This window comes from Penicillium antarcticum, assembly GCF_028974205.1.
Source record: "Penicillium antarcticum strain IBT 31339 chromosome Unknown utg000006l_segment0_segment0, whole genome shotgun sequence".
Lineage (NCBI taxonomy): Eukaryota > Fungi > Ascomycota > Eurotiomycetes > Eurotiales > Aspergillaceae > Penicillium > Penicillium antarcticum.
Window position 1 is genome coordinate 113206 of NW_026695304.1, and position 26930 is coordinate 140135.

Here is a 26930-nt window from a genome sequence, read left to right on the forward strand (position 1 = left end):
TTATTCCTTGATCTGAATGCGGCTTCTCGCAATTCCGGATGTCTAATCGTGCATAAAGAACAAGAGTAGTGCTCGCAATCATGAAGCCAGCTAGTTGGAGCATAGTGATACGCTCACTCCATAGCTGTGTTGATACCATAACTGTCAAGAAGGCCTTACGCACACCGCAAATTGTCAACGTAAGAGACGATGCTTTGCGTATGAGTAAGACCGCGGAGATATTGAGCATGAAGGCAACTACAGCATTCCACTGTTCGTCCAGTATGCTAAAACCATCGCGCTTTCAAGGAAAACGCTGGGGCCTTCGAAAACTGCGGTTGCGAGCATACAGGAAACAGTGCAAACCGGTGCAAAGTGGTAAAGGGCAGCGAGAGCATCCATGCTGTGCCCTGATGGAGCTAGTAGGAACTCAACCAAGATAAGTCGGATCGCTTCGCAACCGATACCTATACCTAGGATCAAAACTCCTAGTAGATTAATTTTCACCTCCCCATAAGATGAAATTATCACTCCGGTAGATATGATACCAACTGTACCCAGAATTGAGACGTTTAGCTTATAAAGCCCAAAGAGCCACCCGGTAAAGAGTATAATAACAGGACCGATCGCCTATCATCTCTTGGTATAAGTCTTCGAGAGGATGCAATAATCGATGAAGTCTCACCTTGAGCATTTGAATAAACGCAACGTTAAACTATACGTATGCCGCATTGTTGAAGATGAGGTTCAGGCTGAAGCTGAGCCCTATTGGGAGGATTGAAGAAAAATAAATACGGCGGGTGAGCATCGAAAATTTGCGACCGTCTATCAAAGTAGTGGTATGTGCAAGTAATTGTGTAGCGATTGTGAAAAAGAGGACATGCCACGTAGTGAGAATGAGAGGAAATGGATATTGGCTGAGAAGAATTTTATTAAAAGCGATCACTGCTGAGGAGGAACAAATCCAAAGTCTAGTAAATTAATCACATTGAATCCAAAGGCTATGCTCGCTTGTCTCGTCCACAAGTGAAACGTACAGACTGTGAAAAACAACGAGAGCACTTTGTTTTGTCGAATGGTCCTTCATGAAAGTGTTCATTTTATAAACTGATATTGAACTTCGTAATTTTGTGAATTGAGCAAGGAAAAGAAGAATTTAGAGCAAGATATGACCTTATATACCTAGCATTAGAAAAGCTCTGCCAAAAAAGGAATTTGTTTGCGAAAGATCTCATAGCCCGAAGTTCAACCACAAAGGCTTGGCACTCCAAGGAAGGAGACTTATAGTGCTTATCCTCCCGGCCTTTATACATATACAGTGCAATGGGCGCTAATACAAAAGCAGGAATTCATCAACAAATGATTTCCTTACCAGCCAAAATAGTATTGAAAATGGGAAAATGTGGGATCAGATAGCACAGAGTATGCACCTGTGCATCCCCAGCCCATTGAAAATAATTTCAATCGTTTTCGACATCAACGAAATATTTGATGCAAATTGAGATATACAGTAGAGAGACAAAATGTAAGGGGTATCTTTCTCTTTATGAATGTCCCTATGGATGAAAGTTATGCTATGGCACCGAATAAATAAGATAATGGATCGGTCTTGACATAATGGTACTACTTCGTACAATGTAATCAAGAAGTCGTGATCTAGGCTGAAAATCGGGATCGGAACCTCACAATGTGATCATGAGTGTTGGTGACATTATACATATGAAATAAGTAGGCTTAGTGCAATATCTAGGCCCGATTCAATACTAGCTTAAAAATAAATGAGCCAGGCGTACAGTAGTAGTTTATGGCCATCTGCAGGAATGAGAATGTTCATCAAAGTATGTCTGTGAGACAATGCAGGGCTCCATGCAACTTCATGCAAGAACCAAACCTGTAAGGGGGAGTCGGGCTGGACCGTCCCTTAGATCCACCATATGCCTCACTTTAGGTATATGTAGCGTCTTCTTGCAAATTGCCAAACCAAAATTTTTACTTCTAGTAACTTGAACCATCATGCATCTGCCTTCGATACTCGGGATAGCCACTCTTTCCCTGTCAGGGATCTCGACGGCCTTGGCAATTGAGGGAGAGCCAAACATCAATGCCCCTCTGGTGCAACAGCATCTCAGAAATCGCGAGAAGCTGATTGCGTTGGAAAAGACACATCGACAGGGTTCGTTTCAGACAATTTTTGACTGTTGCGTTCAAGCAAACAGAACTGACCAGTCATGCAGATCACATCTTCCGGCAGAGTCTCTCTCCAACTGCTAAAAGAGCGGATGAGATTGTTGAAGCAATTCGACAGGACGAGATTGACCATTACTGGCGAGTAGCCGGTACCCTCAACGAGGAGGAACGGTTTGCAGGAGAGGTTTTCCCCCTTGCCCGACCGTATATCTCCAACACAACCCTCTGGAGAGTGATCAAGCGCATGCCTAAGGGTGCACTTTTGCATGCTCATCTATCCGCTATGTTGCCGTATGAAAAAATTGTGGAAATTATCATTAACACTGAAGGAATGGTAATTTCCGCGTCACAGTCCCTTGACACCGCAGATGCCAAGCAGAATGCTACCATCACTTTCTCTCATAACAACGACACTCTTTCGACCACGCAGTCCAAGATTGACGCCTCTGACTATATTCCTAAAACGGAAATCCCAGTCAAAGACGCCGCTACTAGCTTTGAAGGTGGCGAAGCTGGTTTCATTGAATTCATCAGGAGCAAGACAACCATTCCCCCAGAGGAGTCAATCCGCCACGAACTAGGTGTCGATGAGATCTGGAGAAGGTTCCAGGCCTGCTTTGGTCCGGCTGATACCATGCTTCAGTACGAACCCGTTGTCAGAAAATTTTACCAGAAACTCTTCGAAGATCTGACCAGCGACGGTATTAACTGGGTGGAGATCCGAAGTGGCGGATCGAGTGGGAAGCTAGTCCATGATGGGAACGAAGACATTGACCCTGACCTGGACGCTTGGTGGCATGTACTAGTTGAGGAGATTGAGAAGTTCAAGGCCACGGAGCTAGGTAAAAACTTCTTGGGTGCAAGAATTATTTGGTCGGATGCACGAATCAAGAACCGTGCTTCGATCACCAAGAGTATGGCAAACTAGACCCGTTACCATAAAGGTTAGCTAGCTCACCATGGATGATATAGGTATGAAAATCGCCCTGCAGAGGAAGCAAAATTTTCCGGAGCTCTTTAGTGGCTACGACCTTGTTGCCCAGGAAGATCTCGGTCGTCCCCTTTCTGATTTGGCACCGGAACTGATATGGTTCCGTCAACAGACCGAGGCCTTGAATCTCACAATTCCGTATTTCTTTCATGCTGGAGAAACGCTGGGAGATGGGAACTCTACCGATCTTAACTTGTTCGATGCCGTCCTGTTCAACACGCGACGGATTGGTCACAGCTTCTCCTTATATAAACATCCGAATTTGATCCATCAAGTGATTGAGCAGAGCGTTATGGTGGAAGTATGCCCTATTTCGAATGAAGTCCTTCGTTTGAATGAAGATGTTCTTCACCATCCGTTGCCCGCAATGATTGCCCACGGCATTCCGACTGCAATCAGTAATGATGATCCAGCCATCCTTGGACAGGACGTGGCAGGTTTGAGTTATGACTTTTATGAAGCTATCCAAGCCTTTGACAATATTGGGCTTGCTGGGTTGGTACGTTGTCTTTTTTTTTGGTGCCGCGCTGCTTGCTTATACTAGAGAACAGGGCGCTCTGGCACAGAACAGTCTACGATGGGCAAACTTCGAAGATCAATCTGACAAAGATTGAATCCAGGATATTGACCGTGGCGAAGATGGAACTGGTACTAAGGCTAAGCACATTCAAGGTTGGAACAGAGACTGGGAGGATTATTGCAAGTGGATTGTGGACGAATACGGTTCAAAATACCGGACATTAAAGGTTGACTGAAGCTTATGCATTGAATCACTTAGACACATGTGGTGACCTCATCTAACTTATAGCTTATGTCAAATGCAAAGCTTCTCCGTTCAATCGAAGCATATGAACCTTTCTTTTACTCCTCCTATTAGCGCAAGATTATGATCTGTGGACAATCCGAACCACAGCACCTTCCATCACCACTTGCAAAATGAATTCTCGCGAGGGTCTCGCTAGTTTTACTTGTGCTCATACTGATCTTCCAGGCGGCAGACAGTCACCCGAGGCCGCTTTATCGGAATCCTAGTCTAGGTTGAGCGGTAGGCATGATAAATTTCGAGCCCTTATAGCGGCCTATGTTCTGTTTCATACTTAATAGTAATTACACAAATATTAATCTTATCGATCTTTCCGATCCTGAGTATCATTGTATAGCCAACGAGAAGGTGTCTATTGCCTAAGTGTTAGTAATCCCCCTAAGAGGGAGAGATCTGATCCGCAACATCCAACACAGCTTCATCGAGATGACCTTTCTCGCACGTTAAAGTCCAGTGACATTCTTGTGCTAGCCACTACACCTACCTCAAAGCTGATGTTGGCATTGCTGAGCATTAAAAGTGTGTAAATGGCACTAAATTGACATAAATGCAGGACACACAGATAGACGGAGCGACAACTGAAGGCGGTGAGCAGCAGCCGAGTTGAGCTTTCCACTCCTGGATGCTTACCTCTCGCGCATGCTTATGCCCACGATTTATGCATCCTCCCCGGTAATGAGGGTCTCAAGGAAGCTAGTCAAAGGAAGTGTGGGGGTCGACGTGGAAGCCCCGTGGAGCCCCGCAACTACGGGCTTTTGCCGGAGGATTAGAGAGAGACGCCAACAGTATCGCCTTACGGGTTTGGGGTGGAGTTGACAGCGTCATTTGTCGGGCATTTACCGGAGTGCTCGGCAAACGCCAAGAACAGGGGATCATCGTTCACTTTGCCAACAGCTCGGTGTTGATGGCGCTCTTTGTGTTGTTATCGCAGTTTACGACGGGGCAAGATGCTCAAAATCTCAAAGATTCTGGAAAGTGGCCTCGAAAGCGAAACAATCAACGTTTTCCGAGACTTAAACAGTCTCCATGCCATAGATTCCCTCCAAGGTGGGGATCGCGATCTTGGCGAATGTTGTCGTCTCCGCCCTGAGCACACGGCCCTTCTTGGCCAAAGGGAACCGAGGGAAATGAGGAAACAATATAAAGACAGTATGCGGACGTGATATTTCCCGCTATCTAAGCCTTCAGCATGTATCTCAAGAAACTACTCGCCTCAGCTGCAGCTCTTAGTGGCTGTGTCTGGGCTCAGAGCCAGGCGGGTATCGAGGATCTTGATGGCCCGGGTAATGACCTCTACGAAAAGGACCTGTCTGAATGCCCAGGATACAAGGCAACTAAACATTGGGAGACTCGATCTGGCTTTTACGCAGAACTTTCTCTCGCAGGACCGGCATGCAATGTGTTCGGGACTGATCTCCCAGACTTGAAATTGGAGGTTGAGTATCAGACCAACGATCGCCTCCACGTCAAAATATTGGACACCAACAACACGGTCTATCAAGTTCCAGACAGTGTCTTCCCGCGGCCCGGCTTTGGTCAATGGTGTTCCCGAAAGGATGCCAAACTCAAATTTGACTTCAATGCCGACCCCTTCTCGTTCACTGTATCTCGGACTGATACCGGAGAGGTGATCTTTGATACTACGGGCAACAACCTGGTTTTCGAAAGTCAATATGTCTACCTAAAGACACACTTACCCCAGAACCCGCATCTGTACGGGCTGGGCGAGCACAGCGACGCGTTCATGCTGAACACAACCAACTACACTCGGACGATCTACACGCGTGATGCTTACGGGACGCCTCAGGGCGAGAACTTATACGGCGCTCACCCTATTTATTTCGACCACAGGCAGGATGGCACTCACGGAGTTTTCCTACTCAACTCCAACGGCATGGACATCTTCATCGACAATAAAGGTGGTCAGTACCTCGAATACAACATCATCGGTGGTGTTCTTGATTTCTATTTCATTGCTGGCCCCTCCCCACGCGATGTGGCCATTCAGTACGCGGAAATTACTCAGCTTCCGCTGATGACTCCTTATTGGGGGCTTGGTTACCACCAGTGCAAATACGGTTATCAAGACGTCTATGAGGTTGCCGCTGTCACCGCAAACTATTCCTCCAATGACATTCCCTTGGAAACCATCTGGACGGATATTGATTACATGGACCGTCGGCGCATCTTCACCATTGATCCAGAACGGTTCCCGGCCAACCTATACAAAGATCTGGTCGATACAATCCATGCGAGAGATCAGCATTACATAGTCATGGTCGACCCCGCGGTATTCTACAAGGAATCCAACCCAGCGCTCGATGCAGGACTTAAATATGATACCTTCATGAAAGAAGAGAATGGCACCGAATACCAAGGTGTCGTTTGGTCTGGTCCGAGCTACTTCCCTGACTGGTTCCATCCTGCATCACAGCAGTACTGGAGTGAGCAGTTCCTGGAGTTCTTCGATGGAAGGAAGGGTCCAGACATTGACGCACTATGGATCGACATGAATGAGCCCGCGAATTTCTTCAACCGCCCCTATCCAGGCAACAACACCACCCCGGAGAAGTTTGCGGAGGTGGATGGTGACCCTCCAAAGCCACCGCCAGTCCGAGCGGGTCCAGATGCTCCTGTCCCTGGATTCCCGAGCAGTCTTCAGCCAAATTTTGTATCTACTAACCCAAATGAAAAACGTGCGGCTGCTGTTATACAACGGCGTGAACCGCGAACTCGTTCCCGGCGCAACCTCGGTGCTGGCCATTGGCGCTCTGCCAAGCCTCATTGGGCTCCGTCGAGTGCTGGCTGGCAGCACGGCAGGCAAACTGGCTCCGGCTGTGGACCTGACGAGTGCAAAGGTCTTCCCAATCGCGAGCTTATCAGACCACCCTACATGATTCAGAATGGCGCAGGACCCACGCTTGCTGATAGCACTGCCGACACCGATCTGGTTCAAAGTGGAGGATACGTTCAGTATGATACCCACAACATTTACGGTGCAATGATGTCGTCGCATTCCCACAATGCCATGCGTGCCAGGCGCCCAGATGACCGCGCTTTGGTTATTACAAGAAGCACTTTTGCTGGCTCCGGAAAGGATGTATCCCATTGGCTCGGCGGTATGAATGCTCCTGGCGGTACCTATTCGATATTAAAAAATGATCTCATGCTAATTTACCCCCCAGATAATGTTTCCGGGTGGCTTTGGTACCGCATCTCCATCAGTCAGATCCTTCAATTCGCATCGTTGTACCAAATCCCCGTCGTGGGTCCCGATGTTTGCGGCTTCGGTGGTAATGTAACGGAGACGCTCTGTGCTAGGTAAGTGCCGAGTATCCCTTTGCATGAGAGGCTCTAGCTAATCTGTATCAAAAGATGGGCAGCTCTGGGCTCCTTCTACACATTCTTCAGGAACCACGCCGAAATTTTCGCTAATCCCCAAGAGTTCTACCGCTGGCCGACAGTCGCCGAGGCCGCGCGCAAAGGAATTTCCATCAGATATCAGCTCCGTAAGTGGTGCACGAAGCCTCCTCACGCAGACTAAAGCTAAAAGTGATACCGAAACAGTCGACTATATCTACACCGCCATCTACAAACAGAACCAGACCGGTACCCCGGCTCTGAACCCTCTGTTCTTTAATTACCCGAACGACCCCAACACCTACCCAATTGACCTGCAGTTCTTCTACGGCGACGGCATCCTTGTCAGCCCAGTCACAGAAGAAAACAGTACAATTGTCAACTACTACCTGCCCGACGACATCTTCTACGAGTGGGGTACTGGCAAGCCTATCCGCGGCCGCGGTGAGTATGTCTCCGCCCAGGTCGACTACACGGACATCACGGTTCATTATAAGGGCGGGATTGTCTACCCGCAGCGCATTGAAAGCGCCAACACCACCACTGCGCTCCGCAAGAAGGGCTTCAACATTGTCATTGCTCCTGGTCTCGATGACTGCGCTGAGGGATCGCTATACCTCGACGACGGTGAGTCGGTTGTGCAGGATGCCGTGTCGGAGATCGACTTCAATTACGCACACGGCCGGCTCAGCATGACTGGCTCGTTTGAGTACAATCCTGGCGTCACTATTGAGGCTATCACTGTTCTTGGCATAGAGCGCCAGCCGAAGGGACACCATGATGCCGAGTACGATGCCGCGAACAAGAAGCTGGTGCTTCATGTTGATCTCCCTTTGACGAGTAAGTCTCATATTAAGCTTGTGTGATCTCATTCTTTATTGGGATGCATGTCATGGCTTGGCTTGGGCTACGCATTGCTCGCAAAGAAATAGTCAATATGTCCTATGGGACACGTATACAGGGACATGAGTTCCAGTACCCGAATGCTACGCTTACAAGATACTTTGTCGCTTGCTCTTGGATTTTCCCTGGAACTTTGAAGCCCTAACTGGTAGATTTTTGTCGTTCCATAAACCAATTGTACCACTACTTGGTGTATTGCGAATAATATTAGTCTACCCTACCAGAAACGCGAATGCGGGAAGGAAGGAGGGCTACGCTTAGCCAGCGATTAGTGTTGGTGTATAGAGGCTTAAACTGATAGGATTATTGGTATTTCTTTCCATATTAAATGGTTGAAACAAAATGATGCACAGAGGGGTCTTATAGACGCAAATCACTGACCGAGCCATGCCAAGCCCTCGAAATCAAAAAATATTAGCAGTTCTCCTTTCCAGCTGGATTGGAAGAGGCGTTCGTCGAAGCCGATATATTGGCTGCCTAAAGGCTCGGGCCTATCCCTTGCAGGCTTTGCGAACCATTATGACATCACCGAGGCTACCGCGAACCCCTGTTCACATAGTTAGATTTGGATCTCTGTCTCCGCCTAAGCTCCCTTCCCACACCGACTCTTGAAGGCTGACGTCCTTGAAATCCTGTGTTTAAGAATGCTGGCAAGACAAATCGAACAAAAAACTAAGCTCATCGCACCCAGAATTCACCATGAAGCCACAGGCATTCTTCTTCAATGTCCTTCTCACATCTCCCTTCACCTATGCAAAAGAAAAGATTAGCCTCCAATGGGCAATCTGCGAGCCAAGTCCACAAGACACGCTTGCCAAACTTGGACGCAATGCATCGCCCCCCTACAAAGAGAATCCAATCACCTACTACGATGAATATCCCCCTATCCATATCAGCTCCGGTCTGATGTTTCGCACAAAAACAAACAAAGGCCAGCAATTCTCCACAGTCAAAGTCCGCTTTCCCAGGGCGGTTACTGGTATTCCGGACTTTGTCGACTGTTCCTGGAACCAGTATGGCGCCAACTCCCCATCCTTTACCTGTGAAAAACGCTGTCCTTTGGACAGTACAGTCTGGCATGAGGAGCAGGTGCAGTTCGCCGAACGATATCAGGCTGTCGACTGGGATGCGTTGCGCGCGTATGGGCCTTATCAGAATGCGAAGTGGAAGGTGCGGATTGAGGGATACAAGACTAAATTTGATGATGTAGTTGCTGGGGACCTGCATCTCATGGAGGTCGAGGTACAAGTACCCAGAGAGGACGCTCATGGTGCGCTCCAGGCGATCACGCAATATTTAAAAAATAGGAAAGTTTCTCTTTGTGAGCCGCAGGAAGGGAAAACCATGCGGCTATTCCGTGCCATGGGGTACATTGCTGATGAAAATGAGGAACTGTAACCAAAGGCGACAGGTGTTACCTCATGAAGTCATTTTAGAGAGGAATAAACATCAGGTGTTCGAGATAACGGGTCACCCTCTTTCAGGGCCATTTTGTTTTAGCAAGATCCCCAGATTTCGGGTGGCAATAAAGGAACCTTAGCCTCTAACCGAGTTTGATGTGTCTCGATAATTGAATACTCGGCTGTCTTCCTCTTTCAGTCTCCGATCGCACCAAATTAATAGATGGAAAGACAGTGGTGGCTAAAATAAAGCTGGTATATCCTTGTACATCCTCTTTATACACCCAAGGCTTTTGGCTGGCAGTGGCTTATACCTTTGCATTTTCTTGTTATCATTTAAATTTATCTTGCACAGATGAGAACCTTGCATCGTGTTGGTCTTAAGTTTTGAAAGTTGAATTTGTGGGTGCTGCTGTACGTCATCGGCTATCTATCAGCCGATGATGATCATTGCGGCGAAAAAAAGCAAGATTGTTGGTCTGGCGTAAAAAGCAGGTAGTAAAAACAGGAAGTACACTTCGTTCCGGAGTGAAGAGCTGCTTATAACTAAAGATCGCCTCCGGAACTGTGCAATGAGAGATATTACCCAAGCCCATAAAATACTGCTCACTTCCAGCATCAATGGCCTCAATCATTACTTCCATCAAGGACATTGTCACCTCAATGCTCGAGTTGACAGTTTCCGTGTGCCACACCACGTTCGATGCGATATTTGGACTGCTCAGAGCTATTGCCAGCTCATTTATTGGCACTCTCAGGGTGGCGCTGCGTGCTGTGGGAAATACATTTGAAGCTGCAGGTGGCTTATGGAAGTTTCTTGCCAGTAAGCTTCATTTCCTATCAAATACTCCAGAATATTTAAGTGCTCACACTTTACACAAGGTAATATCATCGTTTTGGCGGTTATCGCCGGCGGTACATATGGATATTTGCAGTACCAAAGTCGGCAGAGACGCCCTGTTAAGTTTGGAAATAGCAAATTGAGCTAAATGAGAATGGGGTGTTATTGCTTTTGCGCTGCGCTGTCCTGTTCTTAAAGCAATACTAGCTAGGAGGTAATTTAGGCTGCCAAATAATCTCTGTTGAAATCACACGCCATGTCAGCGGTATTAATGTGACCTGCAATGCCAAACCAAAATTGGGATGGCCAAGTCTCCAATACTCTGTTAGCATCTGTTATGTTGACATCATCAGGCGTTGCGAGCAAAGGTAGCCAAGGTACACTCTGTATATGTATCCACATCTGTAACCACATAGCCTTATTTGCAGCGGCAAATGAGCGGCATGGACAGATCATCTTAGACAGGCAATCCCCATCTTCATCACGGAGAGAATATTAACCATGATGCGCGAATGTTCCTTTCAAATCCAAAGTCATTGAATTCTTGAATTTCTCGATAGATTCGACCTATCACAGTTTCATACTATATCACAAGCCCGTATCTTAAATGGAAGGCACAAGTTGGGGTCCTCCATACAAACATTCGTGATCTTTAAAGTAACGGGTTGTATGCTCAAGCCCAGTAAAAAGATTGATTCACTGGGCCTCGGCTGGCAGGTCATCCTCATCCGGTCCCTCGCTGTACTTGTTTGCGGTTTGAGGTTTTGCATGGCGCAAGCGATCCTTCACCACGTTTGAATGATTTATAGCCCCGTCATTATCCTCATCTATCGCATATTAGTGGTGTCTGATCTCATTTTCGAATGAAACCCAATGATGGAACGTTACCAAGCTGTGGCTGCCTAGGATCACTATCATCTTGGGTGGCTCCCTCATAAATATCTTCGGTATCGCGTTTCGTGTGGTCGGCCATTTTGCTTGGATATCTTGTGTTCCCAGGGTATGTAATAAGTGTGTAGTGCGAAGAAAGTTGAATCATCCGACTGGTAGTCTTCTATCTTTTATCTTTGGCGACGCACACATCAAAGCCAGTCTATATGATCATTATTACACCCATATTCCTTGAATTGGGTATACTTTTCGTTCCATGACAAAGGGTATACCAAGCTTTCATTGGTCTCAACTCTCATGCTGTCGAGAACAAAGAAATGACTTCACCATTCGACCGATCGATTCAATCTGGGCTTATGACCGCACAAGGTCGTTCTAGCTCATAACAAAAGTAACTTGTGTTTCCAAGATGAATGTCATTTTCCGGTTCTCCTAACAATATATTGGCCATTGTTAGCTTCACCTAAGAACGAACCATGGAAAGTTCGATGAAAGCCGGTTTCGAGATGCTCAAGATGCCTTTGAGACCGACTGTATTATCTCGTTATATATGACCAAGGCGCTAACACGGGCGGGAATAGCTGGAATGAACTATAAAATCGTAGCTCTTGTCGGATTTGGAGGGGAGGCCCTCCGTATTGTTTGTCACCTTGAGTAGGCGGACAAGATACGCCGCTATGAGACTGTTCAATTGAAAAAAAAAACATCTAACATTACTTTTCAAGGTGTATAAACAGGTAATCACGTTGGACTCCCAAGTTATTCGGTTGTGGCGATGGGTGACGTAATCTTAATAGATCACAATGCGGCATTTGCGCTATCTGGTTTTCCAGTATAGATACCTGTTAGCCGGTTTGTCAAATCTACAGAGTAGGAATCAAAACGTCACTCAAACATCAGCGTAACTTCCTGGTATTTGGAGAAGTTTCGTACTTAAAGAGTGGATCAGTCAAGCTTCCCCATGGTGGTTTGACATACTTCCATTCGCAGATATCACAATGGCCTCTAACTCTCAAAAGACTTTCAAGCTTTCTACTGGTGCTGAAATCCCTGCCATTGGTCTGGGAACCTGGCAGGATGAGGCTGCCCAGGAGGCAGCAGTTCTTGTGGCTCTTCAGGCAGGATATCGGCACATTGACACGGCGAGGTGGTAAGTATATATAAAGTCTGAGAGAACTACCGAAGCTGACTCCTACAGCTATGGTACTGAGCCCGCTGTCGGCAGAGCCATAAAACAAAGCGGCGTGCCTCGGAGCGAAATTTTTGTTACTAGCAAGCTGTGGAACAACAAACACCATCCCGATGATGTAGAGCAAGCATTGCAGATGACTCTTGATGATATGGGTCTGGAATATCTTGATCTTTTCTTGATGCACTGGCCTGCTGCCTTCAAACGCGGAGATGATCCATTCCCATCCGACAAAGACGGAAATCTGATACCTGATGATATAGATTATGTGGATGTATGTCGCTCATAGTCGAAGCCCACTTCAATATTTCCTACTCACCCTTGCAGACCTACAAAGCTATGGAGGGATTGATGAAATCGGGTAAAGCCAAAGCTATCGGAATCTCCAACTTTTCCCGAAAGGAAGTCGAGCGCCTCCTTACGCATGCGACTATCACGCCAGCTGTACACCAGATGGAATTGCATCCATGGCTTCAACAGCAGGACTTCCATAAATTCCACAAGGAGCAAGGCATTCATGTGACGCAATATTCACCGTTTGGTAACCAGAACGAAATCTATGGTTCCCGAGAGAAACACGGTCAGCTGGTCAATGACAAGACATTAGTCGAGATTGGCAAGAAGTATGGAAAAACTTCCAACCAAATCGCCTTAGGTACGTTCTACGCTACATCTCGATGGTCCACAACCTAATATCGATCGCAGCTTGGGGTATCGCACATGGGCGTTCTGTCATTCCCAAATCAAAGTCCCCGGAGCGAATCATGCAGAACTTCGACATCGCCTTTGAGCTTGACCCGACAGATATCAAGAAGATCGATTCTATCGACAAGAAATTACGTTTCAATGACTCGAGCAAAGACTTTGGTTATGAACTCTTCACGGACCTTGATGGCAAGCAAAAGTGAGATTTTCTTTAGAAATTCATACTGCACTTTTGGTAGTTAGCATCGTGTGAATATAAGTTACCAATTTTTCCGAAAACACTACCAAGACATTAGTCGAGTCGACCTGCCGTTTTCTCGTACCGCGGATAGTTCTCTTTTTAGGGATGGGTGGGCCTGGCATAATATTAATTTATCGTGTTATCACACCTCCCAGAAGTCAGACCGGCATTCCTCGTCTTGGGTTGCTCTATCTCTATTGCGGGCATGATACAATAACGAAGATTTTGTCATCGCCTGTGCTGGATCGTCTTGGCCTGCTAACCGAAGAAGGTAAGGCCACAGACAAGCATGCTGCCACAGGCATGGAATATGTACGCGCGCGTGTTCTGTATGTGCACCACAAGAAGATGATCGACAAGCGGGAGAATACATCTCTAGTATTCAGGGGCCTGAAGGTCGCAAGCTATAAATAGCGGGTGGGCCTAAGGATTGGAGTATTAACGCACCTTGAGTCTGTGTTGAATCATACTTGCAAAAGAATATCTACCTTGTTCAAATGACTGCTCCAATCAAGGATCTTGCATATCATGGATCAAGAGCCTGTTCTACTCAAACCAAGCATTCGTCTCGACAATTTGTACCACTTTCAATTCCGTAGAGTGATTAGGACAGCCCTCGAGTGGCGATGGCGAACCGCAATTTTAATTTTCCGGCCCGGTTCGAGTTGAAAACCATCAATCCCCACTATCAACTATCGACCATCAGACACAATGGCCAAGTCTAAAGCTGCGAAGCGTAAGCGCAATGCACAGGTCGACCTTCCGCAAAAATTGCCCAAACCTGCCTCTACCCTCACACCCCCTCCTGATGGCACCCTCGAGCCCAAGCACATTAAAACAGTCGTCTCAGACGAGGAACTCGATATCACCATTGAGACACTCACGGCCCTTGCAGAATACCCTAGCCTTACCAAGTCCAAGGCTTGCAAAGACCTCCGAGTTGCTGTCTATGGCTTTCGTCAGGCCTGTACTACCGGTCTTAATACAGCTGGTGCGCCACCCTGTTATCTCTAATTGGTGGCTACAACTGACCATTTGATAGAGGGCGCAAACCTCACAGCACGTATTACCGGTGCCTTGGCCGATGAGAAATACATCGAGGCCAAAATTCTGCTCGCCGAGATGAGGATTAGAGGGGAACAACCTAAAATCGGAGCCTTATGTCGCTGGGTACGAGATCTTGACGTTGTGAGCGGGCTCTCAACACAGCCTAGAGCACACGATGATAATTCTCTCAGCCGTAGCGCAAGGGACTTAGAACTTCTGGGCGTCCTCGATGCCATACTGCGCGTCAGCACCCCAATCGACACCACATCAAACGCCCCCAGTTCAGCCTCCCCGATCGCCTTTCATTCAATTTGGGATCTCCGACCGTCAACACCACCACTGGAGATCTACGCCTCAGTCCTCGACAAATCTATCCTTGCCGACGCCCCGAAATCCCCGACTGCACTCCGCGTCATCGAGCACACCCCCGGTACACTTCGCAAACCTCCGAACCATCATCCTGCAATCCTCTACACAACAGAACCTAATGCTGTCCCTCTGGCTTCCGTCGGGCCCTCTATAACATATCACCCGCATCCCGCCGTTCCAGGCCTTGGCCTTGCTATGGACGTGCTCTCCCCCGCAGAGTGCAAAGCCATCATTGCAGCCGGAGAGTCTGTCAATTTCCTACCTGATGCGCCTTTGCGCGAAGATGGCGACGTGAGCATCTTGGCTCACAACTTCTACTGGATTATCGACACTGCTTTCCATGACATGCTTTGGGGCCGCATTTCTCCATACGTACCGCCCTCCATTAACGGCCGCCTGGTACGAGGTATCAATCGACGCTTCCGGGTGTACAGATATGTCCCCGGTGCCGAATATCGTTGCCACATTGATGGGGCTTGGCCACCGTCCGGTATTCTCCCTGATGACACATATGTGTATGACTCGTCGCCCGAAGATCGAAAGCAAAGCTCTATGTATACATTCTTGCTATATCTCAACGACGAGTTTGAAGGCGGTGAAACCACGTTCTTCATGCCAGCCACGCGTGAGGGGGTACTCAATGCATACCCTGTACGGCCTGTGATGGGGTCCGTTGCCATATTCCCACACGGCGAGGCGAACGGTGCCTTGTTACATGAAGGGACTGGGGTAAGGAAGGGTGCTAAGTATATTATTAGAACAGACGTAGAGTATGATATAAACCCTTCTGTAGGGTGATAAGCACAAATTACGTGCTATCACCCTATAGATCGGATAGAAACTGAATGTTGGACAAATATTATGCCAACCAAATCTACATAATCCGAATTTGCAAAATATAGACTCATGGCTCCTTTCTTGGGCCGATTGTGTGGCCAGTCTTGATTTCTGACGACTTCCACACTTGCCTTACACTGGAGCGAGGACTAAATCTGCGGATATACATGACAATCATTTGTGCTACATCCCTCTTCATACGAGTTTCAATCGAGTATTCTATCGCCGTATAACCGTCTCGGATGGTTCTGTCACTCTTTGGCATCCAGTGCTTATTCTCAGTAGCCGTAGCAGTGGCCCAAAGCATCACCAGCAGCGCTTGCTCAACATATTAGCTTGCAATTATACCAATGAGATATCAAGGTCAAATAAGTCTTTTCTTGTAATCTGCGGTATAGCTTATATAAGATGCGCTTACGCCTCGCCGTTCACATCGTCAATGAACCGTGAGCCGCCCCTATGGCGCATTAGCATCGCAGTGGGTCTTGGTGGCGTGAGGCTATAACGTACTGGGTTTTTTGGCGACTCCATGCCCCACTCAGATCCCCAACAGGCAAGCAGAGCGGGAATCCAACAGAATCAAGTAATTGCGCCGTCAACAGGTAGAATCCAAGCATACTCGCTAGGAATAGAGCAGCTCCGCCACCCTAGAGGTAGGAAGGACTGTTAATATCGGCTATCATGGCTGCATTGCTGAGACAGAGAAAGTCCAGACTTACCACCGTCAGACGTTCACCAACCTTCGCGTCCTCAAGTCCCAATCTCCAATAGGCGGCAGCCAGGAGGGCGAAAACAACGACAAGGTCTGCGAATAAGACCACATACACTATGTTCGTGCGTGTTGCACAGAGTGTGTAGATGAACATCAACACCGCCATAAATACAAGGAAGAACGCTATAAGGAAAGACAGTGAGCTTAGGGGAACATGACATGACAGTGATACGAGAAAACATACCGAAAGTATTCACGTATCCAGAGCTATGAAGCCCCGCTACAGTATCAGTCGTGGATGGGGAGTATGGCGCTATTGATAAATAACATCAATATAAATTCACGAATGAGACTTAAAGGATGCATCACTTACCTGCTGCGTTGAATGCTGGAGTCATGCTAGCACCAAATGCCAGACAAAATGCGCCTGTTTTGAGTTAGTATATGTCTTTGTTTCGCAAATGCTTCAAGACTCAGCCTACCTAGGTGACCGAAGACGACAGAGGAGAATGTGTTCCCAAGAATGAATTCGAGCATGCTTGAGAGAATCAGTAGTAAACCTCCGAAGAGGATCAAAACCGCGCTATATTAAATCAGTCTGGGATATTTTGGTTATTAGCGCAGTCATAATCTTACTTGAACGCAGCACCTCCTCCACCAGCGCCTCTCCAGGCCATCAAACAACACGATAAAGGTGCAGCTGTGAGCACGAAAGCTCCAAGGCCACTTGAATGATATGGTAAGCCCCAATGTCTCGCTCTAGGATGTATACCGATAAGTGATACGTACAGTGGAGTCGGATTACCAAGGTTCTTCGTCAGGGCCGACTGGCGGTGCATCATAGGACTCAGGTAAAGCCTCTCAAATTGTTCAGCAGACAGAGTGATGGATGTAGGAACTTGAGTTAACCCCAACATCCCTCCAACTTCATGATGTGAAGTCTTGGAATTGCCGCGAAACATCTCACTATCCATTTTGTTGTTTGTCATGGCGGTGCTGTGTTCTCTTTGCAGACGGGGGTTTTCAAGAAACGTACGAACAAAAGCCCAATAAATACATTATATTTGGCCCGGGGGCCGACTTTATAGTAAAAAGAAGTATTGCAAGGCATCGGAAGCTTGCTCGGCATAGCTATGAAGATCCCCAGAATCTCAAATTCCGGAGTAGGAAGAGAACCGGGGTTTCCCCCGTACTTTCCAGGGTTATTGACCTCCCCACACCTCTCATTGCTGGGGATGGCGTACTAACTTTATGTCTAAATCAGATCACCCGTAGAATCGCCGGGAACGGTATCGGTCCTAAGCCTAGCGCCATTTGGACCCGACCGAAATTGGTTCCGAAATTTGGGCCAAAGACCCGATTCAAGCTTCCGATGCGATCGGATCTCCTGAATTTCCAATAGATCTACCGCGACTCGAAGCCGAAAGTACAGAAATATTATATCGGTAGTTGATATGAGACTGCTGCTTAGCCGTGAACAAAACCATGCTGCGTCACAGGTGGTTTTGCCACCACGACAGATGTCGTCTTTGTGACCAATCTCGTGTGGTGAATGTCCTGATGAGTTTGTTCGCGCGCATTTCAGAGAACCCATTAGATTTTACGAGTGGCAAATGAATTCAAGCATTGAATTCGATGTGAACATGGTAGCTACCAAGTTAACCGAATCACTTGAGTTTTTATGACTGCGTCCGCGTTCAATGCTTTTCAGTAGGCAATTCGACATCTTCTCAGTTTGAATATACAAGAAGGGAATCCTGGTATGGATGCAAAATTTTCTGAGATATCTCCCCTTTCTATTCACTGCGGCAAGAAGATTCGGGCTGAAGCAAGTATGTAAATCTTATATAATGACAAAATGCCAGCTCTCTCAATGAAAAAAAAAGAGATGAGATGAATGTGGAGAAGATAAGAATTGTGGTGTCTGCCACTTTTCTTTTTCATAGCTGTACTTGATGACATACATCATGTATTCCCTTCCTCACGTACCATCGGTCCAGCTTATGCAATCCAGAACCAAATTCGCTCTGGTTCAAGGTTCAATATCAGATAATTTGCTTAGGTATAGGGAGACTTAGTGTAGACTTACCGAAAAAATTGCGAGGCTTGGGTTCTTCCCACGTTGATTCCAGCTCGTCAGCATCTGCCTTTCCAGATAGGAGGTCCATGTCTTCTATCCTAACGAATTTTGTGCCCTTGACAGATTTGTACCCCAAAAATAGCATGGCAAAGATAGGAATATCGATATATGGGGGTATAAAGCTCTTCGCACTGAAATGACCAGGGAAGAATGCGTCGAAGCCATTGAAAAACGCCACAGTAGAGGAGAAAATCATGGCAAAGTATGCCATGAAAGGTTGGAAAGGAGATTGAAAAGGAAGTGAGGAGCGTGGTATGCCGTGGTATTTTACCCCTCGATGGAAGCGAATATAAGTCACAGAAATAGAGGTCCATACGATCAGCGTGCTGACAGCGCTCAAATTGCTTATCCAAAAGAACACCTCGGCTGAGCTAGATGAGACATTGAGATAGACAAGCAAGCTCAGTGCTGCAGTGACAGCAACGCATGCGTATGGAACACCGAACCTTTCAAATCGAAGGACACGAGGCGCTTTCCCATCCAGTGCCGTGGAGTACAGAATTCGAGTGGACGCATAAAAGAAAGAGTTACCCGCGGATAACGCAGAAGTGAGCACCACAGCATTGATAATTGACGGGAGCACTTGGATACCACCATTCTCAATAGCAACGACGAAAGGGCTTGCCCCAACCCCTGCAGCACCCGTGTCAATAGCGTTGAGTAGTCGATCATCTTTAGATGAGACACATAGGCCAACTAAGAAGACGCTTCCGACATAGAAGATAGCAATGCGCCAGAAAACACGACGCACCGCTTTCGGAATGTTGCGCCGAGGGTTTTCAGTCTCTCCTGCTGCGACAACAACCATTTCGCTGCCGCCGTAGCTAAAGGTGGCCTGGATGAAAACTTTCCAAAATGCTAGAAAGCGGCCTAGTGAGCCTGTCTCTAGATACTCATTCATTGGCCCCGGACTGTCCCAGTAGCGGAAACCTATACGATCGTGTGATGGTGCACCACCGAGTGTGATAATCAGCATGAGCAACATCAATCCTACAATGGTGGTGAGTTTGATCGATCCGAGGAAAAATTCCACTTCGCCATAGACACGAACAGGGAGCATATTAACGACAAGGATAGCCACATAAAGTACAGTGATCCAAACCGCAGAAGAGATGCTGCTGGGCCAGTAGTCGATAACAAGGGCAGCCGCACTGATCTCGATCGGAACGCCAATAGCAAATTGGTACCAATAATTCCATCCCAAAGTAAATCCCAAGGCTTCATCGACAAACCGAGATGCATATACAGGAACTGCACCGGGAAGAGGTAGCCAGGTCGCCATTTCACCCATGCTGTTAATAACCGCGTAAAGGTTGAAGCCCGTAATGAGATAGGCGAGTACCGCAGACAATGGTCCAGCTAGTGAAAGAACCTGACCCGTGCCAACAAAGAGACCTGTTCCAATAGCCCCAGACAGAGCAAGAAATTGAACATGTCGAGACTTCAGTCGTCGTTGCAGGGTGCCAATCTCCGTCGGTACAGTAGCACCCTTGTCGATTTCTCCAGAGCGTCGAGAGTCGAAATTGTTATCCTCCACCTCGACATCTTGAATTATGTTCTGTGTTGCCATCGTCAAAATTTAATCAACAACTAACCTCGAGCTGCCCCCTTTGTATAGAGACGCACGGGCCTTGCCAGAAACGTGGGGTAAATGTGGGGGGACGGGCGAGTCGCTTCGTACAAGGGTCAGTTTGGGCTTTTTTTTTCTTGAAAAGGTAATTCGCATGTCGGAAGGCTCTTCATTTGGCTAGTCTTATCTCTGTCCAACTCCCATTCGAGTTGTTGATCGGCAAAGTGATTGTATCGCAGGGATGTTCGGGGTCCACTGCAGGGTCTGAGTCTTCTAAAATTTGCCAGAGTTGTATTTTTTGGTAGTATTCGAGGCGACATTGAGTGGGGGAGGAAAAGAAACCCGGTTGTCATACTTCTTTTCCCAGTTGACTCGCTGTATCTGACTGGATCCCAATTCTACCTTTCAACATGTCCCTGTGTCAAGATGAGCCGGAATTCGGACACGAAATGCGTCGGCATTTTTCGTTCGCTCCTGTGTATCGAAATCTGAATCATGGTAGGCCCTTCATGGTGTATATCCACATACCTGCTGATGATGCCAGGGTCTTTTGGGGCATCGCCAACCGTGATCCGCAACCGAGCAAATGAGCTGCGCGAGGAATGTGAGGCAACCCCTTGTCCTTTCATCAAGTACCGCTTCCCTCAACTTCTGCACCGCTCTCGGGCTGCTATGAGCAGCTTTCTCGGTGTACCTGAGTCCACAATCGTCTTCGTCCCGAATGCGACCACCGGGGTCAACACAGTCCTGCGAAACATGATATGGAACAGCGATGGAAGGGACGAAATTATCCAGCTGGATGTGATATATGGGGCTTGTGCGAAAACAGCGCAATACGTCTGTGAAGCCAGTGGTGACAAGGTCCGTACCCGACAAATTGGGTTTACATACCCGGTTGATGACTCCGAAATTGTTGCAACCTTTCGGAGAGCAGTGCAAGCTTCGCGCTTGGAGGGCAATCGCCCGCGCATTGCCATGTTCGACACGATTACCTCGAATCCCGGATTCCGACTTCCATTTCACGAGCTCACCGCGGTCTGTCGAACGGAGGGGGTCCTAAGTTTGATCGATGGTGCGCATGGAATCGGGCAAATTGATCTCAAGTTGTCAACATTGGATCCAGACTTCCTGGTCAGTAACTGTCACAAATGGCTTTATACCCCTCGCAGTTGTGCTGTGTTCTATGTTCCTGAGCGCAACCAAGCCATGATGCGAAGCACACTACCCACGAGCCACGGGTTCGTTGCACGGTCCCAAGAAAGCACGTGCGTCAAGAGAACAGACTTCATTTCCAATTTTGATTTTGTGGGGACCACTGACAGTGTCTCCTTCCTGACGGTGCCGGAAGCCATTCAGTGGAGGCAGATAATTTGCGGGGGAGAGGACAAGATTCGGCAATATTGTATTCAGCTTGCTCGAAAAGGTGGCAAGAGGGTGGCTGAAATCTTAGAAACTAAGGTCCTGGACAATGATTCCCACAGTTTGACAGAATGCTGTATGATTAATATCCTCCTGCCTTTGACAAAGCCTACTTCTGGAGATGAAAGTCTGGTCAGAATGGCTGGAGCTCCCGGTATCACAGTTACAGATTGGATGCAACAGACCATGATCGAAAGATTTAAAACATTCATGCCGATCTTTCCTTTTCAGGGATCTTGGTGGGTTCGATTGAGTGGACAAATCTATCTCGAAGAGAGCGACTTTGAATGGGCAGGTTGGACACTGAAGGGACTCTGTGAAATGCTACTCGATGAGGAAAAATCCCGGTGAAGCATCCCAATGTGAGCTAAAAGCAAAACTTGTAGAGATATGGGCACCAATAACGAAAATTCATTTTTCAATGAAAATAGAAAGATATTGCATAATCTAGGAGAAATCCCGATGGAGGAATTCAATGCCAGGTTTGAATTACCCGTTATTCACGTAAATCCAACGGCTCAATCTGCATGTATGTTCAGGATGTGGCCCACACGGTGTTCTAGAGGCGGAAACGAGGCTCGGTCGGCTTACATTCGGCACAGACACGTCAAAACATGCAATCGGTTCCACCTAGTATACCGGGCAGAAGGAAATCCCGACCTCTAGATTCCGGCACGTATTCCGTAGGCAAAATTTTCACGGTAATTGGATCGGACTGAAACAAGTTCTGATAACGGGTATGGTCGGCTGTCCTCGGTAACGGTCACCAGCCACTCTACCGACCTTACCCGAGGAAAACACGCTATATCACTGGTCAGCTCGTCTGGATTCCAGGGCACTGTGGCTGAACAGTGGATCTCGGCATCACTAGAAGCCACAGCGGAAAGGTATGGATCTTCTTATAGAAGTTTCTTGCTTTGTTGTGGCCAGCTTGAAAGATTTAGGGCCCATTTATGATGAAAATAGTGGGTCAAACATATATGCTCGGAGGAAGAAGAGGAAAGAAAAAAAGGCTAGAAAGATTGAGAGGGGCTTAGTAGCATGAAGACATATAGATATTCGTGTCCCCTCCGTCCTAGACAATATATGCTCCAACAGGACCCTCTTTTGCCATTCGCATGGATTGTACTATGACAGTGGAGAACTACAATGGACTACACCAATACATCTCATGAGCGATATGAGCCAAGCCTCGATATCCCCCACGACTCCCGCAGCGACTCTGACGACACAATCGATCAAATCAATTCTCTCGAACTCACCCGTATCAACACATATCGACTTCAACAAAAGACTACAGTTGGCTCGACAAAAGGACCAATTCCACGTGAAAAATGGCTTCCAATGGGCGCCAGCAAACAATACCCACCAATACTCCCAGACTCCGAGGCCTACGTGGTGGAATTTGATGGCGCGAAGGATCCATTGCACCCATATAACTGGTCAATGCTGAGACGGTAGGTACTTACAATATACACGAAGCTTTACGAAGAAGCCTTATCTAATCAATTCAATAGCATATGCTTGGTTTGCATTTTGTGCTACGGTACGTTTGCAGGCTCATTTGCAAGCGCTGTGTTCTCAGCAGCTATCTCTGGTGTCAGTCAGGAATTTCACACCAGCACAGAGGTCGGCTCTCTTGGAGTGACGCTCTATGTTCTCGGGTTCGCTGCTGGTCCAACAATTTGGGCTCCAGCATCTGAACTTATTGGGAGGCGCTGGCCATTGTCAGTGGGACTTCTTGGCTGTGGCATCTTCACGATAGCATGTGGGGCCGCCAAAGACATCCAGACTATTATGATCTGTCGATTCTTTGCTGGTCTTTTTGCAGCTAGTCCCATTTCAATTGTTCCCGCAGTTTTTGCAGACCTGTTTAATAATGCTCAACGGGGTGTCGTCATGTCGATCTTCTGTATGGCAGTGTTCATTGGGCCCTTTGCGGCACCCTTCGTGGGTGGCTTTATCGCAATGAGCTCACTGGGGTGGCGGTGGACAATGTACGTCTCAGCAATCATGGTCTTCCTAGGCTTTGGCTTGGTTGTGGTTTTCCTTGATGAATCTTATGCACCTGTGATCCTCGTGCGTAAGGCGGCCACCCTACGCCGCCAGACCCACAACTGGGGAATTCACGCAAAGCAAGACGAGGTGGAGGTTGATTTCAAAGAGCTCGTTAGAAACAACTTCGCAAGGCCACTTGTGATGTTGATTACTGAGCCCATTCTGCTTCTTATATCACTCTATATCTCGTTCATCTATGGCCTCATCTATGCTCTTCTAGGTGCATACCCTGTTGTCTTCCAAGGGGTGTATGGCATGAATATGGGTGTTGGTGGACTGGCATTTATTGGTCTTATCCTCGGAGAGCTTCTCGGTGGCATTTTTGTTCTCTTAATACAGGGATCTTATGCTAGAAAGCTGGCAGCCAATAGTGACAGGCCTATTCCTGAATGGCGCCTCCCTTCCGCCATCTTGGGAGCTGTTGTGTTCGCCGGTGGAATGTTTTGGTAAGTTTTCCCCTGGAGATGTTGTTAAGGATATCTTGATCACTAACTCAATACGCACAACAGGTTCGGCTGGACCGGATTCACATCATCTATTCACTGGATTGCCCCGGTGGCTTCGGGAATTCTTACCGGAGCTGGAATTTTCCTAATTTTCCTTCAATGCTTCAACTATATTGTGGACTGCTATCCTTCCCTGTATGCTCCCTTGTCATTGTCCCGATTCGCCAATTTTCCGCTAACTAAATCTATAGAGCTGCATCCACTATCGCCGCCAATACCATTCTACGTTCCGCCATTGGATGCGCGTTTCCGCTATTCTCCAGACAAATGATGGAGAATTTGGGGGTGCAGTGGGCTGGAACCATGCTCGGGTGCATCGCTGTTGTCATGATCCCTATCCCTGTACTCTTCCGGGTTTACGGACCTTGGCTGCGGGATAGAAGTAGATTGGCATGCTCGCCAGTCTATGACATTGAAAAAAAATCGTATGATGTTTGATAACGAGAAAGACTACAATAAAAAGATACCCTCCTGATCACTGCACAATTACATTCACTCTGGTGATTCTGTTTATAGAACAGATCACCTTAGTTGCATTTCCCTATCAACCTATCAATTAAGATGTCATTTGTATAATGCAAAGGGCTATTTGAAATTCGCAAGAACACTTCAATTCTTCAAAATGTGAAACTAGTTGAAAGTAGTTGGAGTGTTTGATTGTGTTTGTTTAGTCGACGTCATACCGCTTTCGATTTGCCATCTCAGTTTCTCTCCCCACCCACTGTGAATCAGTCGCCTCGATCCCTTCGACCCTGCAATATGAATACCAACCCCCTTTTCGGTCCGAGCTGGGATCTCAATAGGTGGACCGACTCTGACGATCGCGTACGTGGCGGATCATCGGTGTCAGAACTCGTCCCTTCCACAGACGGGGTTTTCTTCCGCGGCAACCTCGACATTGAAACCCTCGGCGGTGCTGGATTTGCCTCTCAACGGACAGTTGGACAAGACGAAATTTGGGATCTCGCCGGAAACGATGGCATTGAACTTGATGTTGTTCCCTTGGACGGGAAACGCTACACCTTCTCCTTGACAGACGAAATCCCAGAGCGAAGACGAGATGGTCGTGAACAAAGTGCCCTGGTTTGGGAATATGATTTCTGCGCCAGCGATGCTGGGACAACTGTGCGCATACACTGGAAGGATCTGAGAGCAACATACCGAGGGAGGCAGGTAGAAAATGCGAGACCTTTGGACCTCTCACGCATCAGAAGATTCCGGATCATGGCCAGAAGGTAAGACTTGAATTACTCGTGGGATGACATTGGTACTAAATTGGTCAGTTTCTTTGGAGGGCAACATGGTGCATTTGGCTTGCAGATTCGTACAATCGGCGTATTTCGGGATAGCTATCTTGATGATCCCAATCCATCAAAAGAGTCCATGGAGTATACTTCTTGCGAAAGAGAGCCTTCCGAGAAGACTGAAGAAGGTCAGAGCTGGGTATCGTGCTGTTGCGTATTGTTTTAATGCCCTAGAGAATTCTCGTGAGAGGTGTGTCGATCATCAATTTTCATTGCAAGACCCCATTATAGTTTGGGTGGCAGTACTCCGTAGCCTGCCTTGGGATACCCACAACATCCACCACAGTCTACCTCCGCTTAAAACCTCAGCCATTGAGGAGATCAATATCCTGAAGGCCGGTGGTCGTGGATGATTTCCTCCGATAATTAAAGTTCAAAACCCTGGAAGTAAGCACAGTCTCGGGCCAATTTTATCAGTCGGCCGTCATTTGTGGGATGTTTGCCGCGTCATGATAGCAAAGATCTGGGCTTACCTTCTGTATAGGTATACAAATGGGCTTTCAATGATAATATGCACCACTGACCTGTCACATCAGGTAGGTATTCAACCTGTTTGAAGTAGAATACTTTGGGCTTCTTTAGTGTTTACTCCTGATTTTTGCGCTTCGACACCGCCACTTTCAGTCGGGTCCACTCTCTTTCCTTACACCTCAAAACAGAGCGTATTCATAGATGTGTCAATAGAGTCGGTAATAGAGGCACATTAGTGGGAATCTCTAAAGTTAAACAGTCTTTGGCGTGTTTTTCATAGATGCACAGGGTAATATGTACCCCTATTCCAGGGGTTTCACTGCTGTTCTTGACCCACTGTGAGTTGAGACCCCGCTTAGGGACAAGCTGGTCTATTCAGACGCTATATATACCTCAGTACCCCTCTTCTGCTCTTTTCGTCTTCCCCCATTTCCATTCTTATTCATTCATCTACATCTACATCTTCACAATGGGCTGGTTCAGTGGTAAGTGATAGCTCTGTTTCATTCCTTTGAAGTGACTTGCAGTATGATCATCCCTTGCCAAGACTGTCACTAAAGGCTTGGCTACTTTATCTAGACGATTCCCCGCAGCAGGACTACCACCAGCAGTGGAACAATTCGGAGCCCCGCGAGCACGACCCTTCCTTCGTTCATGAGCTGATCGCCGGTGCGGCTAGCTACGAGGCAGCCAAGGCTTACGAGGAGCACTGCGACAGAAACGGTATGCATATGAATCACCCCGTGTCCGTACGATGGAATATGGTACAGGATTCTGAAGATTTACAGGCCAGCCCCAGAGCCACGAGAAGGCCAAGGAGATTATGGCTGGATTTGCCGGTGCCTTCATTGATCGCGAGGTCGAGTCCCGTGGTCTGGACTTCATTGACAAGGAGAAGGCCAAGTACCAGGCTCGCCAGCACATTGAGGATGTTTCTGCCGATCAGGTTGGCTATTAGGTAGTTCTTGACGGACTGCTGTGCATGTA

General features: G+C 47.5%; 13 protein-coding genes across 13 annotated transcripts; 10 read left to right on the forward strand and 3 right to left on the reverse strand.

The window, feature by feature from the left end:
- Window positions 1-1992: 1992 nt before the first annotated feature.
- N7508_006110 (adenosine deaminase family protein) lies at window positions 1993-3912 on the forward strand (the record flags this gene model as incomplete). Its single annotated transcript, XM_058464176.1, has 4 exons — window positions 1993-2152; window positions 2214-3080; window positions 3139-3656; window positions 3778-3912. 4 exons carry the CDS (start codon window positions 1993-1995, stop codon window positions 3910-3912), a joined length of 1680 nt encoding a protein of 559 aa, XP_058318029.1.
- A 1257-nt stretch (window positions 3913-5169) lies between these two features.
- On the forward strand, window positions 5170-8206 carry N7508_006111 (uncharacterized protein; the record flags this gene model as incomplete). The annotated part of the gene is made up of 4 exons (XM_058464177.1): window positions 5170-7099; window positions 7166-7301; window positions 7356-7489; window positions 7548-8206. The coding sequence occupies 4 exons, from the start codon at window positions 5170-5172 to the stop codon at window positions 8204-8206; spliced, it is 2859 nt and encodes a 952-aa protein (XP_058318030.1).
- A 736-nt stretch (window positions 8207-8942) lies between these two features.
- N7508_006112 (uncharacterized protein) lies at window positions 8943-9641 on the forward strand (the record flags this gene model as incomplete). Its single annotated transcript, XM_058464178.1, has 1 exon — window positions 8943-9641. One exon carries the CDS (start codon window positions 8943-8945, stop codon window positions 9639-9641), a length of 699 nt encoding a protein of 232 aa, XP_058318031.1.
- Window positions 9642-10264: 623 nt separating this feature from the next.
- Window positions 10265-10632, forward strand: N7508_006113 (uncharacterized protein; the record flags this gene model as incomplete). Its single annotated transcript, XM_058464179.1, has 2 exons — window positions 10265-10466; window positions 10526-10632. 2 exons carry the CDS (start codon window positions 10265-10267, stop codon window positions 10630-10632), a joined length of 309 nt encoding a protein of 102 aa, XP_058318032.1.
- A 548-nt stretch (window positions 10633-11180) lies between these two features.
- N7508_006114 (uncharacterized protein) lies at window positions 11181-11457 on the reverse strand (the record flags this gene model as incomplete). Its single annotated transcript, XM_058464180.1, has 2 exons — window positions 11181-11311; window positions 11373-11457. The coding sequence occupies 2 exons, from the start codon at window positions 11455-11457 to the stop codon at window positions 11181-11183; spliced, it is 216 nt and encodes a 71-aa protein (XP_058318033.1).
- A 916-nt stretch (window positions 11458-12373) lies between these two features.
- Window positions 12374-13472, forward strand: N7508_006115 (aldo/keto reductase; the record flags this gene model as incomplete). The annotated part of the gene is made up of 4 exons (XM_058464181.1): window positions 12374-12525; window positions 12574-12838; window positions 12892-13219; window positions 13270-13472. The coding sequence occupies 4 exons, from the start codon at window positions 12374-12376 to the stop codon at window positions 13470-13472; spliced, it is 948 nt and encodes a 315-aa protein (XP_058318034.1).
- Window positions 13473-14221: 749 nt separating this feature from the next.
- N7508_006116 (prolyl hydroxylase family protein) lies at window positions 14222-15724 on the forward strand (the record flags this gene model as incomplete). The annotated part of the gene is made up of 2 exons (XM_058464182.1): window positions 14222-14501; window positions 14553-15724. 2 exons carry the CDS (start codon window positions 14222-14224, stop codon window positions 15722-15724), a joined length of 1452 nt encoding a protein of 483 aa, XP_058318035.1.
- A 453-nt stretch (window positions 15725-16177) lies between these two features.
- N7508_006117 (uncharacterized protein) lies at window positions 16178-17449 on the reverse strand (the record flags this gene model as incomplete). Its single annotated transcript, XM_058464183.1, has 8 exons — window positions 16178-16220; window positions 16274-16410; window positions 16483-16658; window positions 16720-16788; window positions 16849-16902; window positions 16958-17058; window positions 17112-17201; window positions 17265-17449. 8 exons carry the CDS (start codon window positions 17447-17449, stop codon window positions 16178-16180), a joined length of 855 nt encoding a protein of 284 aa, XP_058318036.1.
- A 1027-nt stretch (window positions 17450-18476) lies between these two features.
- On the reverse strand, window positions 18477-20185 carry N7508_006118 (uncharacterized protein; the record flags this gene model as incomplete). Its single annotated transcript, XM_058464184.1, has 2 exons — window positions 18477-18502; window positions 18565-20185. The coding sequence occupies 2 exons, from the start codon at window positions 20183-20185 to the stop codon at window positions 18477-18479; spliced, it is 1647 nt and encodes a 548-aa protein (XP_058318037.1).
- A 410-nt stretch (window positions 20186-20595) lies between these two features.
- N7508_006119 (uncharacterized protein) lies at window positions 20596-21955 on the forward strand (the record flags this gene model as incomplete). Its single annotated transcript, XM_058464185.1, has 2 exons — window positions 20596-20683; window positions 20730-21955. The coding sequence occupies 2 exons, from the start codon at window positions 20596-20598 to the stop codon at window positions 21953-21955; spliced, it is 1314 nt and encodes a 437-aa protein (XP_058318038.1).
- A 798-nt stretch (window positions 21956-22753) lies between these two features.
- Window positions 22754-24112, forward strand: N7508_006120 (uncharacterized protein; the record flags this gene model as incomplete). Its single annotated transcript, XM_058464186.1, has 2 exons — window positions 22754-23061; window positions 23122-24112. The coding sequence occupies 2 exons, from the start codon at window positions 22754-22756 to the stop codon at window positions 24110-24112; spliced, it is 1299 nt and encodes a 432-aa protein (XP_058318039.1).
- An 815-nt stretch (window positions 24113-24927) lies between these two features.
- Window positions 24928-25407, forward strand: N7508_006121 (CIA30 family protein; the record flags this gene model as incomplete). The annotated part of the gene is made up of 1 exon (XM_058464187.1): window positions 24928-25407. One exon carries the CDS (start codon window positions 24928-24930, stop codon window positions 25405-25407), a length of 480 nt encoding a protein of 159 aa, XP_058318040.1.
- Window positions 25408-26412: 1005 nt separating this feature from the next.
- N7508_006122 (DUF3759 domain-containing protein) lies at window positions 26413-26901 on the forward strand (the record flags this gene model as incomplete). Its single annotated transcript, XM_058464188.1, has 3 exons — window positions 26413-26428; window positions 26523-26666; window positions 26732-26901. 3 exons carry the CDS (start codon window positions 26413-26415, stop codon window positions 26899-26901), a joined length of 330 nt encoding a protein of 109 aa, XP_058318041.1.
- Between the last annotated feature and the right edge of the window lie 29 nt (window positions 26902-26930).